General features: G+C 54.1%; 2 protein-coding genes across 6 annotated transcripts in view; both read right to left on the bottom strand.

Annotated features, from left to right (window-relative positions):
• PTK7 (protein tyrosine kinase 7 (inactive)) overlaps window positions 1-2,555 on the bottom strand; it is a 62,556-nt gene extending 60,001 nt beyond the window's left edge. Inside the window, exon 1 of the mRNA XM_061146754.1 lies at window positions 2,442-2,555. Within this exon, the coding sequence (XP_061002737.1) occupies window positions 2,442-2,520 (79 nt within the window). The 5' untranslated portion in view covers window positions 2,521-2,555. The remainder of the gene's footprint in view (window positions 1-2,441) is intronic.
• Window positions 2,556-3,940: 1,385 nt separating this feature from the next.
• KLC4 (kinesin light chain 4) lies at window positions 3,941-18,421 on the bottom strand. 5 transcript variants are annotated; one of them, XM_061146748.1, is made up of 16 exons: window positions 18,314-18,421; window positions 16,448-16,729; window positions 15,250-15,480; window positions 13,577-13,658; window positions 12,326-12,536; window positions 11,801-11,888; window positions 8,552-8,653; window positions 8,128-8,301; window positions 7,733-7,832; window positions 7,477-7,529; window positions 7,228-7,298; window positions 6,944-7,052; window positions 6,215-6,355; window positions 5,834-5,949; window positions 5,284-5,347; window positions 3,941-4,411 (listed from the first exon to the last, which is right to left on the bottom strand). In XM_061146748.1, exons 2-16 carry the CDS (start codon window positions 16,703-16,705, stop codon window positions 4,361-4,363), a joined length of 1,851 nt encoding a protein of 616 aa, XP_061002731.1. In that variant the 5' UTR covers window positions 16,706-16,729; window positions 18,314-18,421; the 3' UTR covers window positions 3,941-4,360. The 5 variants fall into 5 exon arrangements, with proteins under 5 accessions (XP_061002731.1, XP_061002732.1, XP_061002730.1 ...); XM_061146749.1 differs by lacking the exon at window positions 18,314-18,421 and adding an exon at window positions 17,839-18,156; XM_061146747.1 differs by lacking the exon at window positions 18,314-18,421 and adding an exon at window positions 17,410-17,494.
• Between the last annotated feature and the right edge of the window lie 127 nt (window positions 18,422-18,548).

The raw sequence follows: 18,548 nt of genomic DNA, 5'->3' as shown, positions 1-18,548 counted from the left end.
ACTAGATCCTTTGGCAATCGATGGGCAGAGAGTACCCGTGCCCGCCCGCCATACATCCTAACATCTGAGAAAAGCCCGTCACTGACAAATGGCCTGAATTACAGGCTGCATAATCTCAGGACGTAACAACTCAATCTCTCCAAAGAAACAAGAGCCTGGAGGAAAGAACCCAGAGACCAGGATGGGAACAGGGATGGGTAATGACTGCAACCGACCATTCCGATGGTGGGGAGAAGATTCCCAGGTTTCAAACATCAAGTCCTTTCCTCCTCCTCCTCTACCATATTTATCACAATGGGGATCTCAAAGTTCGCAAAGTTCCTCAGCCTTTACAGCATAATTACCCAAACTTCAAAATGGCCTAATCCACAAACCTAGCCAACCTAGGTCCCTTATTCTTACTTTATTAACAGTGGGGTCTCACTACCTCTCCAGCTAATTACACAATTTAACAATGAGATGGAAAAACCTAATCTATTTAAAAAAAAAATCGTTGCCCCCTGAAGTCATGCTGTCCAGGGGTAGATTGAGCCCCTTGGGTTTCACCAGAAGACAGACAGCAGGCGCCTCAGCCTCGGCCGAACTGTTTACAGCACAGGGGCAGGTTCCACACCAAGACACATTTGGTGGAACTGATTTAAGGCTCTCATTAAAATGTTCCTTTGTTGAGCACAAGACATCTCCCCACCCCCAGAGGAGATTCCAGACCTCCAGTCCCCAGCCGGCAGCCTGCCCTAACTCCCCCCACCAGGACCCCTCCCTCCACTAAACACCCGTCACCGGATTAACATTGATTAACATCAGGGTTGTCTTCTCACGGAAAGAATTTAGCATTTGTTGAATGTGAGCCCTGTCTCCACCAGAATCTCCCCCAGAACTCTAGAAACTTCAGCAGTGGAGGCAGCCCTATCTGCACCCCACACACCAAAAGCCCAACAGCCTAGGAAGACCTAGGAAGCCTGTGAGCTCCGGCTGCCAGCCCATATGGCTGGGCACCCCACCCCCCCCACACTCCCATCCTGGCTGTGCAAAAAACTTCCCTACTTCCTCTGGGAGCAGATGTGGGCTCTGCCATGAGCATGACCACCCCACACGGCATAAGGAACATAGGGCAGCAGAAGAACACAGGGCAGCTCAAGGAACACCTCCTACTAACTCAGGGAACTTGTTCTTACCTCTCCTTTTACAACCCGGGGTGGGAGAGATGTTAATTCCATCATCACTAAACCCCCTCAACAGCTGGCAGGCCAGGGAGACCTCAGAAAAGGCAATTCTCTACCCACCCACCCCCACCTCCAGCCTCCCAGGAAAGTGATAAGCTGAGACCAGGTCTCCTGGACACAGTCTCCCCAGAGAGGGCTGTTGCGAGGATCATCGCCAAGGATTTGGGGTTTTGTAAGGGTGGGGGACCGGACGGGGCAGGGAGGTATACTTCCAGTCCAGAGCGTTTGGGGGTGTGCGGGCAGCTTTGGCGCTTTCCTCCGAGGCTCTTCAACACCTCAGTGATGATTCTCAGGTGTGACCAAGTCAGGAAATAAAGGCGGGGGTGGGGACGGGGGAGAAGCGGGTCGGCCATGAGATAGGGGCCACACCCTCATCAAAAGCCTGAGGCCCTCCAAGAAGCCAGAATGAACTCTTTTTTTGGCCTTTCTGCCTGAAGAAAGAGTTTCTTTCCTTGCTGGGGAGAGAGAGAATGAGAATTGAGGAAGGAGACAGAACCAACCCCGTCCGCACCTTTGCAGGCCGGCCATGCCCGATTTTGGCAGCGGCCTTCACACATTAGTCACCGAGACAGCCCGGGACTCTCAGCTCCCAGATCCGACTCCGGCCGGGAGTGGGCTCAGGGCTCGGGCCCAGGAGCTGGAGATGGGACGGCCCCTCACTCTTCCCTTCTTCCGCCCTCACCATCGGGGCGGTCCGGGACCCAGCCTGGCCCAGGAACTTAGAGGAGGGAAGCCGGGAGCGTCGGGCCGGCGTAGGTAACAAAGCTCCGTGCGCTCGGCGCACCGCAGGTCGGTCCCGCATCCGGCCCCGGTCCGGCCTCCCTCACCTAGTCTCAGCCTGCCGGGGAGACCCCGTCTCCCCCACCGCCAGCCACCGCGCTGCACCCCCTAAGTGGGAGGTAGTCGTTTCTCCCCCGCAGAGAAACGCGACACTGGAGCCCGGGAGTCGGCAACTCCCGGCAGTTCCCGAGCAAACTCTCGGCTCAGGCCGGGAAAACTCTGGGGAGGCTGGAAACGCGTCCTCGCGGGCGCGGGGCGAGAGGGGCCCCGGCCGACTGCGCGGGGGCTTCGCCACCTCCCGGCGGCCAGGACCTCGCCCCCCCAACCCCAGCGAGCCCCTGACCCACGCACGGTGTCTGCTCCGCCCTAGCCCACCTCCCCGGTGCCCTCTCTTCGGCCCTCGGGGCTCCCGCGCTCCCCCAGCTCGCCGGGACTCACCGCCCAGCAGCGGCAGCAGCAGGACGCTGAGCAGAGGCAGCCGGCAGGGGCTGCTCGGGGCTCCGCGCGCGGCTCCCATCGCGGCGGGCTCGGGGAAGGGAGCGCGCGGGCGCACGGCGGGCTCGCCGTCAGCGACCCCCGGCGGGCCCAGGAGGCCGAGCGCACCGGAGCGCGGGCGCAGCTGCAGCAGCCGCAGCCGTAGCCCGAGCCCGAGCCCGAGCCCGAGCCGGAGGCGTCCCGAGCTAGAGCTGCGCGCGCCCCGTATCTCAGAGTCCTAACGCGCCGCCGCCGCCGCCAAGCCCCGCCCCGCGACGCCCCCTCCTCTCCTGGGCGCCGCGCGGCGCCCCGCCCCCTCGACGCCCCCTCCCCGCCGTGGTGGGGAGGAGCTCGTAGTTGGGGGAGGGGTCTGGAGATGGAGAGTGGATGGTGTGGAGGAGGCCCGGGGGAGTGTGGGGACCTGAGCGAGGTCGGGGAGCGGATGCTGCGCCTACCACCTCGTGTGCAGGGACTCGGGACCTAAAGGGACTTTTGTGATTCTGTGGCTCCTGGGGAAGACGGTTGGTTCTAGGCTTTCCTGAGGGCTCTGGCCAATAGTTCCCCCAAATTCTCTGGTGGGAGGGGAATGGGTGGGCTCTGGCTCACTTTGCAGCAACCTGATATCTGGAGGAAGATCTAGAACAGAATGGTGTCCTTGGTGTCCCCAGGCAAGGTAACCCGGAGCTACCGTGGAGCCCCGGGAGAGAGGTAGCCTGGGGTCCAGTGCATGGTGAGTGTCTGGTTTGGCTCTGGACCAATCGGAACCCAAAGGTAGAGAGAGACGGGGCTCTCTGAACGGCGGACTGAAGGCTGTTAAACTGACAAATTCATCCCAAGTCCATCTCCAGCGGTCTGGGCCGTGTCAGGGCATGGCCAAGTCTCCAGCTGTGGGGAGGCCCAGTACCGCCCTTGTTCCAGGCACCCCCACCCCCCAGCGCCACCACCCCCACATTCTTTCTTTGTTGTGAAAGCAGCAAGGGGTGTAGGAGGCGGGTCAGGAGGAGTCAAGCTTTAGAAGATGGGCCCCAGCTGCTGCTGGGCCTCCAGGATCTGCTGAGAGGGGATGGATAGTAAGTGCCTCATCCCCCTCTGGCTCAGGAGGGCCCCCCAGGCCTTCTTAGAACTCCCTTCCCCCAAGCAGCTGGGAGGAGGAGGGGCCGCCACAGAGGGCCTCACAGGCCGGGAGCAGTGGCGCCAGGACTCCAGGGTCCTGCCACATGGCCGCCACATGTCCCTGACAAGCCAGTCCACAGCACCTTCTCCTTGGGTTGTGGGCCTCCCCCTTCCCCCAGATGCCTTCCTGTAGGCCCTGCTGGAGAGGATACAAACAGGGAAAGGAAGAGAGGAGAGACCCAAGAAGCAACATTCCTCCTGCTGCCCCATCCATTACTACCCTGCACCCTTCTGTGAAGGGCCCCAACGCAAGCCTTGCTTCCTGCCCTCTCCATCAGGACTCAAGTGGCTCAATGGTTACCTGATTCTTTTATTTAAGAAAAGTGAAATACATGGACCTGAAGTGAGGCAGTAGAGGGAACAAGACAGCCCAGGGCAAGGCAGGTTGGCTGGCCAGCCCCAAGCCCTCTGACAGAAAAGCCAGCAGCAGGCTGCATCTCTGAGGTGCGTACCTGCTTCTTACCCACTTTGGGGGCCCTAGTAGTAGAGCTAGCTACTCTAGAGGACCACAGGGTGGGGGGAGGATGTCCTGAGGGTCCTTCCTGAAGGGGATTCCTGAGGAGGGGGCTGAGACCCTAAGGGCAGCAGCAATCTTCGGGTTAACTGCTCCCCCTTCACTGTCCCACCTTGGGGCTGGAAGAGCCAGGAGCAACAGGGAATGCTGTGAGGGCTGTGGGGGGACCCAGCAGACGTGGGGCATGAGCTGAATGTCAGCTGCTTGAAGAGAGGTCCATGCTGCTGGCACTGAGACCCCGGGAGACCTGAAACAGACAACACCCAGACATCAGCCCATAGGCCCCAGCTTCCCGAAGACTATCCCTTGGAGTCTGTCCATCTCATGGCTACAGTCTCTCTCAGGACCCAGGACGGAGTCTGGAACCTCAACCTCAAGCTCTAGGGCTTGTGCTACCTCTGCTAGGACTTCCCAGAAGGCCAAGATCTGGTGGAGAATATACCTGGAAGAACCACATGAATATGCGGATATACTTTGAATGTGGTCATTTCTCATTAAAATATCATTGCTGTGTTCTCTCAAATGGAGATGAGGTAATACTTTTTTCCTCCCTTTTTCCTTCTCATCTACTGCTGACTCTGCAAGGTGAGGAGTATGGTGGCTATAGGGGGAGAGCAATTACTATTCCCGAATCATTCCCTGTGTGCATGCATGCTCAGTCGTTCAGTTGTGTCTGACTCTTTGCAACCCCCTGGACTGTAGCCTACCAGGGCTCCTCTGTCCATGGAATTTTCCAGGCAAGAATACTGGAGTGGGTTGCTATTTCCTCCTCCAGGGGATCTTCCTGACCCAGGGATCGAACCCACATTTCCTGTGGCTCTGGCATTGCAGGTGGATTCTTTACCACTGAAGCCCCAAATCATTCCTTAATTATTCATAATTCTAAAGTACCCATTAAGAGAACATCAATTCCTGTTCCCCTCCTGATTAATTTATTTCTGGTATCTCTGGCCCAAAAGTGTCCCTTGGGGTCACCACCCCCAACAAGTTGTCAGCCTGATTCCTATCTGCCCACCTCCAATTCCCTGAGAGGGTCTTCATCCCAGGTGACCCCCCTGTTCCCACTGGGTTTGTCTGTCCTTCCTCACCCACAGTACTCTGAACAAGCACTGCTCTCACCTGGAGCGGCGCTGCACTGGGCTGGTTCAGATAGTTCAAGGAGGCTGCCCGCTTCATGTTGCTGCTACGATGGAAAAGAAAGAACTGAGGCCTCTTCTCTTCCCATGGGTGGCCCTGAAGCTTGGGACACTTGGGTACCACCACACATACTCATATCACTGCCTCCTCACCATCTGACCTCCCCACCACACACACACACACACACACACACACACACACACACACACACTCGTCCTCCTCACCATCTGACCTCCCCACCACACACACACACACACACTCGTCCTCCTCACCATCTGACCTCCCCACCACACACACACACACACACACACACACACACACACACACACACACACACACACACACACACACACACACACACACACACGTCTTCCTCAGTCCCCAGCATCTGCTTAGCTATTGTCCCTGCACCAGGGCACTATTTTTCCCACCCTCTCTCCGTGGCCATCCTACTGACGTCCTCCATGTTTCTCTCCCAAGACACTTCTCCAGGGCCCTGCCTACTTTGCCGGATCTCAGTCTCAGTACGTACCTGGAAGGCCGGGGCTCAGACCCCTGGAGCTTCCTCACCAGGAGTTCGCTGCTTCTACGAAGCACATCTCGGATCTTGCCCAGAGAGCCGCTCCTCTGCAGTGCCCCACTGCCATCCTGGCAGAGAGGGATGGGGAACAGAGGCTAAGGGGATCCCAGGGAGATTGAGCTCTGAGCCTATTCCTGCCATTGATTCTGGACACCTCCCCCTTCCCCAGAAGCCCAGCCTGGTCAACAGCTGGCTTGCAGAGAGGCTGCCGAGAGGGACGGGCTAGCTGGATTCGGATAAGGACAAGGTGCACTCCTATCCTGTGGGCTCAGAGCCTCTCGTCACCACCAGAACGAGAAGCAGGAGAGTTCAAGGGGCGATAACCAGACTTACCCCTGACCACTCCACAGCCACCGAGGCGTCATCACCTCCCTCAAACTTCACGCTGCCCCCCAGGCCCTCGTGGGGGCTCCTTCCACTGTCACCCTCCCCAAGCAGCTCAGCCACCTTGGTCTGGCTGATCGGGTCAGTGCCCTGGAAGGAAAAGAAGGAACCGGGACTTCCCCTTCTGAACTCTTCAGGGTGGGACTTTAATAAACTTTTTCTCCCTACCAGCCACAACAAAAGAAAGAGTTTTCCTTGCGATTTCTGACTACACACATACTGGAAAGGAGACACTCACCTTTTCTATTTCCAATGTGTCAGAGATACACATCTATCTTTAGCCAAGGCCCACAATGAATTGATTTTAGGACCCAGTGAGTCAAGACTCGTGATTTGAGAAACTCTTGATTCAGAGCTTCTCTCAACTGCAGCCTGTTCACCCACAGTGCCCATGCCTCTCCTCACAAGATTCTTCACATTGTCAAAAGGCGGTCTTTCCCTGTTAATAGTTCCATTTAGTGAAGTGAACCTTGAACTTGGAGTCCTAACCACAAAGGGCAGGTGAGGGTAAGAACACACTTAAAAACAGCCACAACCACAAGAGTGTCTCACCAGCCTCTCCCGTCTTCCTCCTCAGCCTCTCGGTTTACTCTTCAGCACCTCACAAGCAGCCTCAGTGGCCCCGCTCCTGCCCCCCGGGCCCTGCCTCCGAACCTCCTTCCCCTCCTGGTTCCTGACCTGTTTCCGGGAGCGCAGGGCACATTCCTCCAGGGTCTCAGCTGCCTCCAGCTTTCCCTGGCGCCTGTACAGAGCTCCGAGGTTCCTCAAGGTTGTGTTCACTGTGGGGCTGCAGCAGGGGATGACCAGGGAAGGAAGAGAAGATGGACTCAGGAAGCAAGCAGGAGAGAGGAAGCAGAGCCAAGGCTGAGGGGAGGTCCCCGGGAAGCAGGGGAAGGGCCAGGAGCGGGGATCTGGGGTCGATGGAGGGCGTCGGAGCCCACACACCCATGCCGGCTTCTCACCTGCTCACTTTGCAGGCCTTGTACCAGCCTCCATACTCGGCGTAGGGTGTGCTGCCCTCACGGTGCAGGCTCTGCAGGACAGAGAGGGAGGGAAAGCCAGAGGTGAAGGTACAGAGATGCTGGGGTACAAGCTGGCAGAGGGCTGGGGTGCAGGCTGGGTGTGGGAAGGCGCCATGCAGCTAGGGCTGGTGCAGGAAAAGTCAGAGGCCCCGAGAGTCCCTGGCTCCTCAGGCTGGGCCCCTAACTCACTTTGCTCATTTCTTCCCGCTCCTCTGCATGCATCCAGATGGGCTTGTGGTCATCTAGCGGTGATACACGGGATGGGGTGGCGAGGTTAGAGAACAGAGATGGAACTAAGGGGGAGCCAGGACCCAGAGGCCAGTAGCGCTGGACTAAAGGGGTCTGGCTCCCCCTGGAACCACTGTGGCCAACCCTCCCCCCACCAGTCTTTGGTCTGCATTTCCTTTCTTCCCAGCAGCGCCCCACCCGGGCCCTCACCACTCACCATCCACAGAGCCAAACTCCTGCACATGGGCACGTGTCAGGATCTCCTTGTAGAGAGTCTCTGCTTCAGCATACTTGCCTTGTTTCAGGTAACAGGAAGCCTGGGGGCGGGAAGGCAAAAACGGGAGCAAGAGGTGGAGACGAACTCTCAGCCAGGACTGGCATTTCTACTTCGTGGTCTCTTTAGGACTCTCCCCAGAGATCTTCCTCACCCACTCCTTGTCCAGCTGCAGGGTCCAGGGTGTTCCCACTCCACTCCAGAGAGGCTACGGAACTTCTGCCTTCCCACGGAAGGGAGCAGACCCCTCAGTACCCACAGGCAGCATGAGGCCCGTGTACCAGACTACGGTGCACCCCCTGCCCTCCTCCCACTGCCTCTGCCCCTCCCTCCCTTACCAGGTTGTTCTTGGTCCGGGCTACGTTAGGGTTGTCCGGCCCCAGCTGCCCCTCATAAATGGCCAGTGCCCGCCGATAATAGCGTTCCACAGCCTCATACTTGCCCTGGTTTTGGCACAACAGGGCCAGGTTGTTCAGCTGCTTTGCCACATCCGGGTGGTTGGTACCCAGGACCTGGAGTGGTGCAAAGGAGAGACAGATGGCTGTGACTGTGTGTGTGTGTGTGACTGTGTGTGTGTGTGTGTGTGTGTGTGCGCGCGCACTCATGCACCCATGCAGGGAGCAGGGGAAGGGAATGAAGGAACAGGGAACAGAGAGACGGAGGGTGAGTCAAAAAGAAGTGAAGGGAAAAGGGTAGATCAGAAGAGAGATGGGGTAGGAGGGGTCATCACAACAGGGAAGAACGGGCGGAGGGCAGAGGCACCTTTTCTCGAATCTCCAGCGCCCGCTGGCACAGCGGCTCCGCCTCCTTGTATTTGCCCCTCTTCCCATAGAGCACAGCCAGGTTGTTGAGTGTGGCCGCCACCTAGGAAGACAGACCTGTCCCCATCAGACAAAGGGCCTGGACCAGCAGGGCCCCATGCTGCCCAACTCCCAGAAAAATGGACTCTGCCACCCGAGCCACAGGTGCTTTAGGGGAGAGGAAAGTGCTGACCCCCCCAAGGCTCTGAGGCTCTCCACAGGGGTGGTCTCACCCTCTAAGGAGATTTTTAGACATTTCTGGAGGCGGGATTTCCTTTGGTTGCCATAAAGACTATGGACACTAATACCTTTGGGGGAGCAAGTATGCTACAGATGTGGTGTCTGTATGGGACAGCTCAGGCAACTTTTGATTGTTCTGCCAGACACTCAAACACTAAATATAAGCTTTGACACTTGGTGGGATATCAAGTCAGGAGTTATGTTTCCTGAGACACATCATCCTTGCCTATCACATGTCATAACACAGGCAATTCTTTTCCAGCCAGCTCATTTTCAAAAATACCTTATTTCTCGTCTTCTCCCCTTTGACACATCTACCATTTGTTTTACATGTTGACCCTACTTAAAGTTATTTCTCTTTCTCTTATCACAAAGAAATCTGGTCTATTATTACTTAATCTAACACTGGATTTTAATCTTATATATGCCAATATTTCTGCTCTGTCATTTTTAACTTAAAAAATTTATTTATTATTATTGTTGATATTACTATTATTATTACCTTGGGTGTACCATGCAGTTTGTGCGGTCTTAGTTCCCTGAACAAGGATTGAACCCAGGCCCTTGGCAGTGAAAGCATGGAGTCCTAACCACTGGACCACCAGGGAACTCCTGCTCTGTCCTTTTCCTAGTACATCAGTTCAGTTCAGTTCAGTCACTCAGTCATGTCTGATTCTTTGTGACACCATGGACTGCAGCATACCAGACTTCCTTGTCCATCACCAACTCCCAGAGCTTGCTCAAACTCATGTCCATCGAGTCGGTGATGCCATCCAACCATCTCATCCTCTGTCATTCCCTTCTCCTCCTGCCGTCAATCTTTCCCAGCATCAGGGTCTTTTCCAATGATTCTTCTCATCAGGTGGCCAAAGTATTGGAGTTTCAGCTTTAGCATCAGTCCTTCCAATGAATATTCAGGACTAATTTCCTTTAGGATTGACTGGTTGGATCTCCTTGCAGTGCAAGGGACTCTCAAGAGTCTTCAACACAACAATTCAAAAGCATCAATTCCAAAAAAAGCATCAATTCCTCAGCACTCAGTTTTCTTTACATTCCAACTCTCACATCCATATATGACTACTGGAAAAACCATAGCTTTGAGTAGACAGACCTTTGTTGGCAAAGTAATGTCTCTATTTTTAAATATGCTGTCTAGGTTGGTCATAGTTTTTCTTCCAAGGAGCAAGCATCTTTTAATTTCATGGCTCCAGTCACCATCTTCAGTGATTTTGCAGTCCAAGAAAATAAAGTCTCTCACTTTTCCCATTGTTTCCCCATCTATTTGCCATGAAGTGATGGGACCAGATGCCATGATCTTCGTTTTTTGAATGTTGAGTTTTAAGCCAGTTTTTTCACTCTCCTCTTTCACTTTCATCAAGAGGCTCTTTATTTCTTCTTCACTTTCTGCCATAAGGGTGGTGTCATCTGCATATCTGAGGTTATTGATATTTCTCCCGGCAGTCTTTTGATTCCAGCTTGTGCTTCATCCAGCCCAGCATTTTGCATGATGTACTCTGCATAGAAGTTAAATAAGCAGGGTGACAATATACAGCCTTGATGTACTCCTTTCCCAATCTGGAACCAGTCCGTTGTTCCATGTCCGGTTCTAACTATTGCTTCTTGACCTGCATACAGATTTCTCAGGAGGCCGGTAAGGTGGTCTGGTTTTCCCATCTCTTGAAGAATTTTCCATAGTTTGTTGTGATCCACACAGTCAAAAGCTTTGGCATGGTTACTAAAGCAGAAGTAGATGTTTTTCTGGAATTCTCTTGCTTTTTCTATGATCCAATGGATGTTGTGATTTGATTTCTGGTTCCTCTGCCTTTTCTAAATCCAGCTTGAACATCTAGAAGTTCTCGGTTTACGCACTGTTGAAGCCTGGCTTAGAGAATTTTGAGCATTATTTGCTAGCATGTGAGATGAGAGCACTTATGCAGTACTCTGAACATTCTTTGACATTGCCTTTCTTTGGGATTGGAATGAAAACTGACCTTTTCCAGTCCTGCAGCCACTGCTGAGTTTTCCAAATTTGCTGGCATATTGAGTGCAGCACTTTAACAGCATCATCTCTTAGGATTTGAAATAGCTCAACTGGAATTCCATCACCTCCACTGGCTTTGTTCACAGTGATGCTTTCTAAGGCCCACTTGACTTCACATTCCTAGTACATACTTTTACATAAAAAGACTTACTAGTTTTACTTCTTCTACATCTAAAGGGCTTCTCTTGTGGCTCAGCTGGTAAAGAATCCGCCTGCAATGCGGGAGACCTGGGTTCGATCCCTGAGTTGGGAAGATCCCCTGGAGAAGGGAAAGGCTACCCACTCCAGTATTCTGGCCTGGAGAATTCCATGGACTGCATAGGCCATGGGATCACAAAGAGTCAGACACGACTGAGCGACTTTCACATCTAAATTTTTTCATTCATTGTATATCAGACTACTATGTCTTCTAACATTGCTGTACTCAACTGTTACTGTATTTTCGCTTTACTGTAAAGTATTATATATCTTATTATAAGTTACTTTCCTTGTTTCTCTCTTATATTAATAGAGTATCATCCAACTTTTGAGGAAATTATACAGGTAGGTAGATTACATTATATGAATTAAATTTCAGAAAAATATTCATTATAAGAAGGAGTCATCACAGGGAACTCGGCTGTATATTCTGTAATGACCTAAAGGGGTGGGGAGGAGCCTCAAGAGGGAGGGGGACATATGTATACATATGGCTGATTCATGCCTTTGTACAGCAGAAACTAACACGACACTGTAAAGCAACTATACTGCAACTAAAATTTGTTTAAAAAATAAGATATTGGGTCTGAGAGAGCTGAGAACCACTGGGATGGGTAGACAGTAGGAGAAAGGAGTCCTCACGCCTCCCTCCTGAGAACCCCTGGGAGTGGGCTGAGGGCAGCAGACGGACAAGCAGAGGAAGACAGGGCAAGGAGGGCAAGGAATACTGACGGCAGGGTGGTCCCGGCCCAGGGTGCTCTCCCGGATGCTGAGGGCGTCATTGAGCAGGAGGGCCGCTTCCTTGTACTTATTCTGGTCCCTGTAAGAGGACAAAAGCGACAAGGGGTTAGCCCAAACTCTGCCCCTGAGCCATCTCCTTACTTCCTTCCCTTCAGGATAGCTAAGGTACATTTAGGGACTGGGCCCCGCCATGAGGAGACAGGAAGCCAGGTGGGAGCAATGAGAGGGGTTCACCGCCACCCCCAGAGAGTGGCCATGCCCGGAGCAGGCCAAAGGCACAGGACACAGGAGACAGAAACAGAGAAAAAGACCCTCCCCAGAGGAGACACGGGAGCAGCCAAAAGCCTGAGGGGTGAGGATTCTGAGGTCAAGGGCTCAGGTGGAAAAACATGAGACAAGGAAGCCCCCTGGTGGGGGGGAGAAGAGGTACCCTGTGGAGAGGAGGAATGAGAGCCAGAGGCGGATCAAGGTGGGACCACACCTGGAGGCAGGCTCCTGAGAGGACGTAGCACTCACCGATACACCAGAGCCAGGATGTTGAGCATGGTGGCCACGTCGGGGTGGCCGCGGCCAGACGTGCGCTCCAGGTCCTCCAGCGCCTGCTTGCAGAGCGGCACGGCCACCTCATAGCGACCCTGGGCTGCGTACTGGATCACCAGGTTATGCAGTGTCCGCAGCCTCGCTGGGATCTCATAGCCGCTGTGCTGGGCGCCCTGGCCACGGGACACTACCCCCGTCGCAGAAGATGACAGAGACTCCCTCAGATGACGCCAGTTCTCCCTCCGCTGTTCGCCCGCCCCTCCCCACTCAAGTCTCTCTCCCTGCCTGTGACCAATCCCCACCAGGCTCCCTGCCTGCCGAGAGACCTGCCTCACTGCTACTCTTTTCTTAAATTTTTATTGGCTGCACCACAGCTTGCAGGATCTTAGTTCCCCAGCCAGGGATCAAACCTAGGCCCACAGCAGTGAAAGCTCAGAGTCCTAGGCACTGGACCACCAGGGAAGTCCCTCAACTGCTACTCCTCTGCTCGCCTCTTTGCCCATCACAATCCCATTTGTTCACTCAGTCATGCATTCATTCAACAAACTACTCAATGGACTTCCCTGGTGGTACACTGGATGACAGTCTGGCTGCCAGTGCAGGGGACACGTGTTCAATCCCTGGTCTGAGAAGATTCCACATGCCACAGGGCAACTAAGTCCATGCCCCACAACAACTGAGCCCTCACTCTAAAGCCTGAGTGCTGCAAGCACTGAAGACCATGTGCCTAAAGCCTGTGCTCAGCACCAAGAGACGCCACTGCAATGAGAAGTCCAAGCACCACAACGAAGAGTAGCCCTGACTGGCCACAACTAGGGAAAGCCGGCACACAACGACAAAGACCCAGCGCAATTAAAAAAAAAAACTACTCAGAAATCCTGAGGAAGGGTCTGCACCAGGGATACAAAGGTAAGAAAGACCTGGTCCTTTCCCTTGAGGAGCTCATGCTCTTCACTCCAGCGGCACTCTCCCAGTCTTGAGCGAGCTCCTTACCAGCAAGACCCATGTCATTCTCATCTTGGACTCCCTGGTGCCCAGCACAGTGCCTAGCATGGGCTACGTGCTTAATAAATGTTGATGAATAAGGGGAAAGCTGAGGGAATCAAAGTGCTGGTCCCTAGCCCATCTCCTGAGGCAGTGGAGAACCCATTCCTGGACGGTGACCATTCTTGTTCACCAGACCCCTGCTGCCCCCACTTCACCCTCCAACTCCAGAGGCAGACTCACAGCCATTGCTGGGGTCCTCTTCCTCCTCGTTGGGGAAGAGGTCATCCAGGGAATCCTTGGAGGCGTCACCTTCCTTCTCCTCCTGGAAGGGAAGCAGCAGCATGTCTGAGATGAGATAGCCCTGGCAGCCTCTTCAAGCCACCTCTAAACCGTGACATCATTGACAGGTGGGGTCTAGGACAAATCCCCTGTCGCTGTCCCTGCCCCTGGGAAGGCCAGCATCTGTCCTGCCAAGCCTAGGTCTCTCTTGTTCATAAAAAAAACAAAGATGGGGGTTTCTCTGGTAGTCCAGTGGTTAAGACTCTGAGCTGCCGCTGGAGGGGGGCGCAGGTTGATCCCTGCTTGGGGAACTAAAATCCTCCAAGCCATGCAGTGCAGCCAAAACCAAAACAACAACAACAAAAAAAACCCAAACAAACAAGAGATGCTTCAGCCAAAAATCTCATGACTTTCCATTCCTTCATATCCAGAGAGTTTCCATCCTCAGTACCTTCACCGCCATCTCTTTCTCCCTCGACTCTGGTAATTATAGTCCTGCATTGATCCCCATGTGTTTACACTGATTACATGTCTGTCCGGTCTCTCCTGCGGGCAGGGGTGTGTCCTATCTTATTGACACGTACCCGGAGTGTCTAGCTCTGCCTGGTGTCCATCATCTGCCGCCGCTTGCTCTGGACATGATGCCCAGTTCTCACTGTCAACGTACTTTCACACTAGGCAAAAACGCTTCGCCCCAACAAGCACTGGAGTCTTATACAAACACTCCCAACCCTCCTGCCCAGCTTCACCAGGGTGACCCACTGTCAAATCATCCCACTGTCCCTGGGTCAGGCCACCTTTCCAGCCCTGGTGCCTTATCTCTCTCTCTCTCTCTCTCTCTCACACACACACACACACACACACACACACACACACACACACACACACCTGGTCTAGAGAGCTCCCCCTTCTCCCTCATAGACCATCAAAATCCACCCCAATTCCTAATCCAGTTAAATAAAATAATCCAACCTAAATTTTACCCATCCCTGTACCCCGCCTCCACTGTGAATCTTTCAGTCTATCCCAGCCCCTACAAACCTATCTCCTTGGGATTCCTCCCATGCTGCCTGAACCTCTCCTTCAGCACTGGGCACTGGCTGATTTGTCTTGTCTCATACGTGTTCTCACATGTAAGCCTTGTTCCTACAGCTACATTATAAGCTCGAGAAGGCAGGAACTCTGTTTTGTAGCTTCTTAGATCTATCTGACACACATCTTGCCTTGCCTAAGGCACAGAGAAATATAAATGCCTGTTGCGTGAAGGTTAAATTCCACACATTTCGACAGAAAATTTCAGGACTTGCTCGACTGGGCTGGGTTTTCCCTACCTACAGCGCTTAGGATTCTAAATTGGAATTGTCCAAATGCCAAAAATCTATTATTATGGGAGCAGGAACTTTGTCCTGTTCACTGTTGCACCCCCAGCAGAGTGCGCCTGTCACATAGCAGTCATTTAATCAAATGTTGACTGAATGAGTGACTGGCTTCTCCCTTGCTGTCCTCTGGAGTTGGGGTCAGGAGCTGAATTCTGCCAGGTGGGGGCCGGTCGGGCAGGGCTGCTGGTCCTTCAGAGGATGCAGCAGCCACTGGCCTGTGCGCGTGGCGAGCCCAGCTGCCCCGCGCGTGCTCACCGCAGAGTGCCCATCCTCGTCGTACTGCCGCAGCTGCCCCAGGAACTCCAGGTGCTTCTTCTCCTCCTCCAGCTGAGCCACGGCCTGTTCGCTGCGCTGGAGCCGCTGCTGGGTGCCGGCCAGCTCGTCCCGGAGCCACTGGTTCTCCTGGCAGAGCCGCCGGACCTGCGCCCGCAACTTCTGTTTCTCCGACTCCACTGTGCTCAGGTGGTTGGCCAAAGCCAGCATCACCTAGGTGGGCACATCCTGTGAGCGCTGGGCTCCGGCTAGGAGAGTTGAGGGGAAGGCAGGAGGGGAGCCGGCAAGACCCGGAGGGAGGGTGGGGTAGTGATGAGTCTACCTTCCAAATATACCCTGAAATCGAATTTCTCACCACTTCCAGGGCCAGCCTGGGCCAAGCCACTAGCAATTCCCACCGGGATTACGGTAATTGCCTCCTCACTGGTCTCCTTCTTTCTGCCCCTGCTCCCCTAGAGTCTGTTCTCAACCCTGCAGCCAGATGACAATCTTATCAAAATGTTAGACCACATCACTCCTCCAGTCAACACTTCCAATAGCTTCCATCTCACTCAAAGTAAAAGCCGAGTCCTTATGATGGCCTACAGTTCCACGTGATCTGCTCCCACCCCAGCTGGCTCTTCAACTTCATTTTCTATTTTGCTTCCCCATATTCACAGTCCAGCAGCCACTCGGGCCTTTCACTGAACTCACCAGAAAGGCTCCATGTCGGGGCCTTCGCACAGTACTTCGGATGTTCTTCCCCCATTAATTGTGTGACTCATTCCCTCGTCTTCAAATCTTTGCTCAAATGACACCTTTCAGTGAGGCTCCTATTGGCCACCCTATCTAAAACTGCATCCTCTCCCCATACACCCCAACCCCCTTCCTTGCTTGATTTTTATCCTTTTGCCCTTAATGATTATCACTCTGGCATACTGAGTCATTTATTTATTTGTCTAAAGCCTGCCTCTCCCAGCTAGAATGTAAGCTGCAAGATGGCCAAGACTTATGGTTGTTCTTGTTCAGTGATGTGTCTGCAGAGTAGCGTCTGGCACGTGGTAGAGACTTAATACATATTTATTGGGTGAATGAATCCAAGCTGCTAGGACAAGGGGATCCCAAATGACCCCAAAGCTCCCATGAGACAACTGCTCCTCCATCTACCCAGGGCCACTTGGCACCACCTCCTCCCACTCACCTGGGCTTCACTCAGCCCCAGCTCGATGTTTTCCATGGAACGGCGCAGCTGCCGCGCCTTCTCATGCACCAGGCCTTCTTCATGGCCGCCTTGCTGCAGACACTCGATGGTCTGGGAGAGGCTTTGCAGCACAGCCTGGTGTTCACTGTGGAGGGCTTCCAGCCCCTGGCTCACCAGACGAGTGCTCCCCAAGATCTCCTCCTGGCTGAGCCGGTGCCCTGCAGGCTCATCCCGCTGTCCCAACACCAGGCCCGACATCCTGGCCGGGGGACCTTGCCTGGGCTACAGAGAAACAACAGAGTTCGGCTGGGGTAAAGATTAGGAAAGAGTGGCTGTGCGCCTTGATTAGAGGGCAGTAGGGATCCAAGTGAAGGGACAAGAGACCATTGCAGGGGTGGGGGTGGGGGGACCCTGAAGTTTAATTGGAGGGAGAGTGACCAGTGAGCAGACAGCCTGTAACGACTCTAGACACAAAGCCAAGGTTGTGGGAAAGGCAGAGGAGAGGAAATGACTTGAAAGAAGAAAAACTGTAGAAAGAACAAAGGTGCAGAGAAGTAGCAGCAGGATTTAGAATCAACACAATTTAAAAAAGGAGCTGGAGAAGAGAGAGTTTGGGTTAGGAAAAGGAATCAGGAAAGGAGAGAGAGCACCACAGAGAACACAGAGGGTGTCCAACAGAGCTGCAAAGGGAATGGAGTTAAAGCAGGCAGAAGCTATGCAGAAAATACTGCAGTGCAAAGAGGGAAAGGAGTAAGTTTCAAAGTTAAATCAAGAAAGCAAGGGAGACAAAAAAGAGTGGGCTTTCATCACAGATGAGAGGGGCCTAGAGGCTCAAGGTGTTCAGGCTGAGTCACTCGCGGGGCTAAGCCCAGCATCTCCATGCCTGGTCAGCTGTGTTTCTTCCAGGCTGTCTTCCTACTTCCTCAAAAGGGCCTTGCTTCTCATCTTTGAAGTCTTCTTACCTGTACAGAGCCCTTGGTTGTGGCGTTCAGGCAGGAGCCCGGAAGAAACTCTGTTCAAGCAGCCAGGGACTCAGAAGGATCTGCCCTGCCCAAAGTCCAGAAGTCCAGCGTTCCCACCCCTTCCCTCACCACTTCACAGCCACCCAGAGGACCTGGCATGGAGCCCCACCCAGGACAAACGCCCTCCCTCCGTTGCCTACAGGTCTTCAAAGACGACCAACGTCCCTCCTCCTTCCCCAAGCCAACCTCCCAGGCCAAGCCTGGGGAGCTATTTTCTCCCAAGAAGGGAGTGAGATTGAATCTGAGACCTGCGGCAAGGGGCGTGTCTGGGAACGGGGGAGAAGGAAGACCTGGTCACTCCTCGCCCAGTCACTTCTATGGCTTTGTGTCTATCATGACCACACACTAACAGACTCTGAGAGGAGTCACCTTAGAGTGCCTCCCAGAAGCCCGATGATGCTGGGAAGAATGGCAGGTCCGCTGAGCGGCTGCGGGATCTCAGGGAAACGCGGCGCTGGGAGTTGATCTCCCAGGCCTGGAACTGCGGAGGAGAAGTGTCCCAGGCTGTCGACCTGCCCTGAGGCCCAGGGTGTGGATAGAGAGAAATGGGCCGGGGTGACGGCAGAAGATGCGGGTGGGCGACCGAGGTCCACGTCGCGGGCAAAGACCTGGGGCCTGACAATCCCGAGGTTACTGAGTCAGTCGGTAGCGCAGGGGGCGGGGCAGGCCGTCTGTCCGTCTGTCCGGATGCCGAGGGGCGGGAAGAATCGCGGGGGGCGGAGTTTTTGAGTCTGGAGTTCTGTGAGTTCAGTCGGAGGGGCTTATTTGTTCATATTTCCGGGAGTGCAGCAAAGAGTTAGCGGGACCTCAACTCTCAGCCCCAGAGGTACCCTCAAAGACTCACCCGCAGCTTGTTGGTCTGGCTGCCGCTTCTGCCGGTACTGCCCCTTTAAATCCATCATGGCTGCCGCTCGAGGCAATTGTTTTGACGGCTCCGAGGGGCGGGACCTGTCCCCTAGTCACGCGACCCAAGAGTCGCTCCGGCATTGGTTATACTATGTTCAGGGAAGAAAAGAGATGTGTGTCTAGCTTTTTGTCGGGTTCTCGGCCCGCCTCTTTTTACGTCATGTTGGAGCGAC

Source organism: Dama dama, chromosome 7 (genome assembly GCF_033118175.1).
Source record: "Dama dama isolate Ldn47 chromosome 7, ASM3311817v1, whole genome shotgun sequence".
Classification (NCBI taxonomy): Eukaryota; Metazoa; Chordata; class Mammalia; order Artiodactyla; family Cervidae; genus Dama; species Dama dama.
The sequence above is the reverse complement of the archived record's forward strand: the minus strand, read 5'-3'. Positions and strand labels throughout refer to the sequence as shown.

Excerpts from the sequence above, each read along its gene's own strand:
- KLC4 (XM_061146748.1), bottom strand. The coding sequence starts at position 16,705 with ATGTCGGGCCTGGTGTTGGGACAGCGGGATGAGCCTGCAGGGCACCGG. Across the intron at positions 8,654-11,800 it reads TGGGCCGGGACCACCCTGCC|GTGGCGGCCACACTCAACAA; the intron begins GTCAGTATTCCT and ends CTGTCTTCCTAG. Across the intron at positions 5,950-6,214 it reads TGGCTGTGGAGTGGTCAGGG|GATGGCAGTGGGGCACTGCA; the intron begins GTAAGTCTGGTT and ends CCTCTCTGCCAG.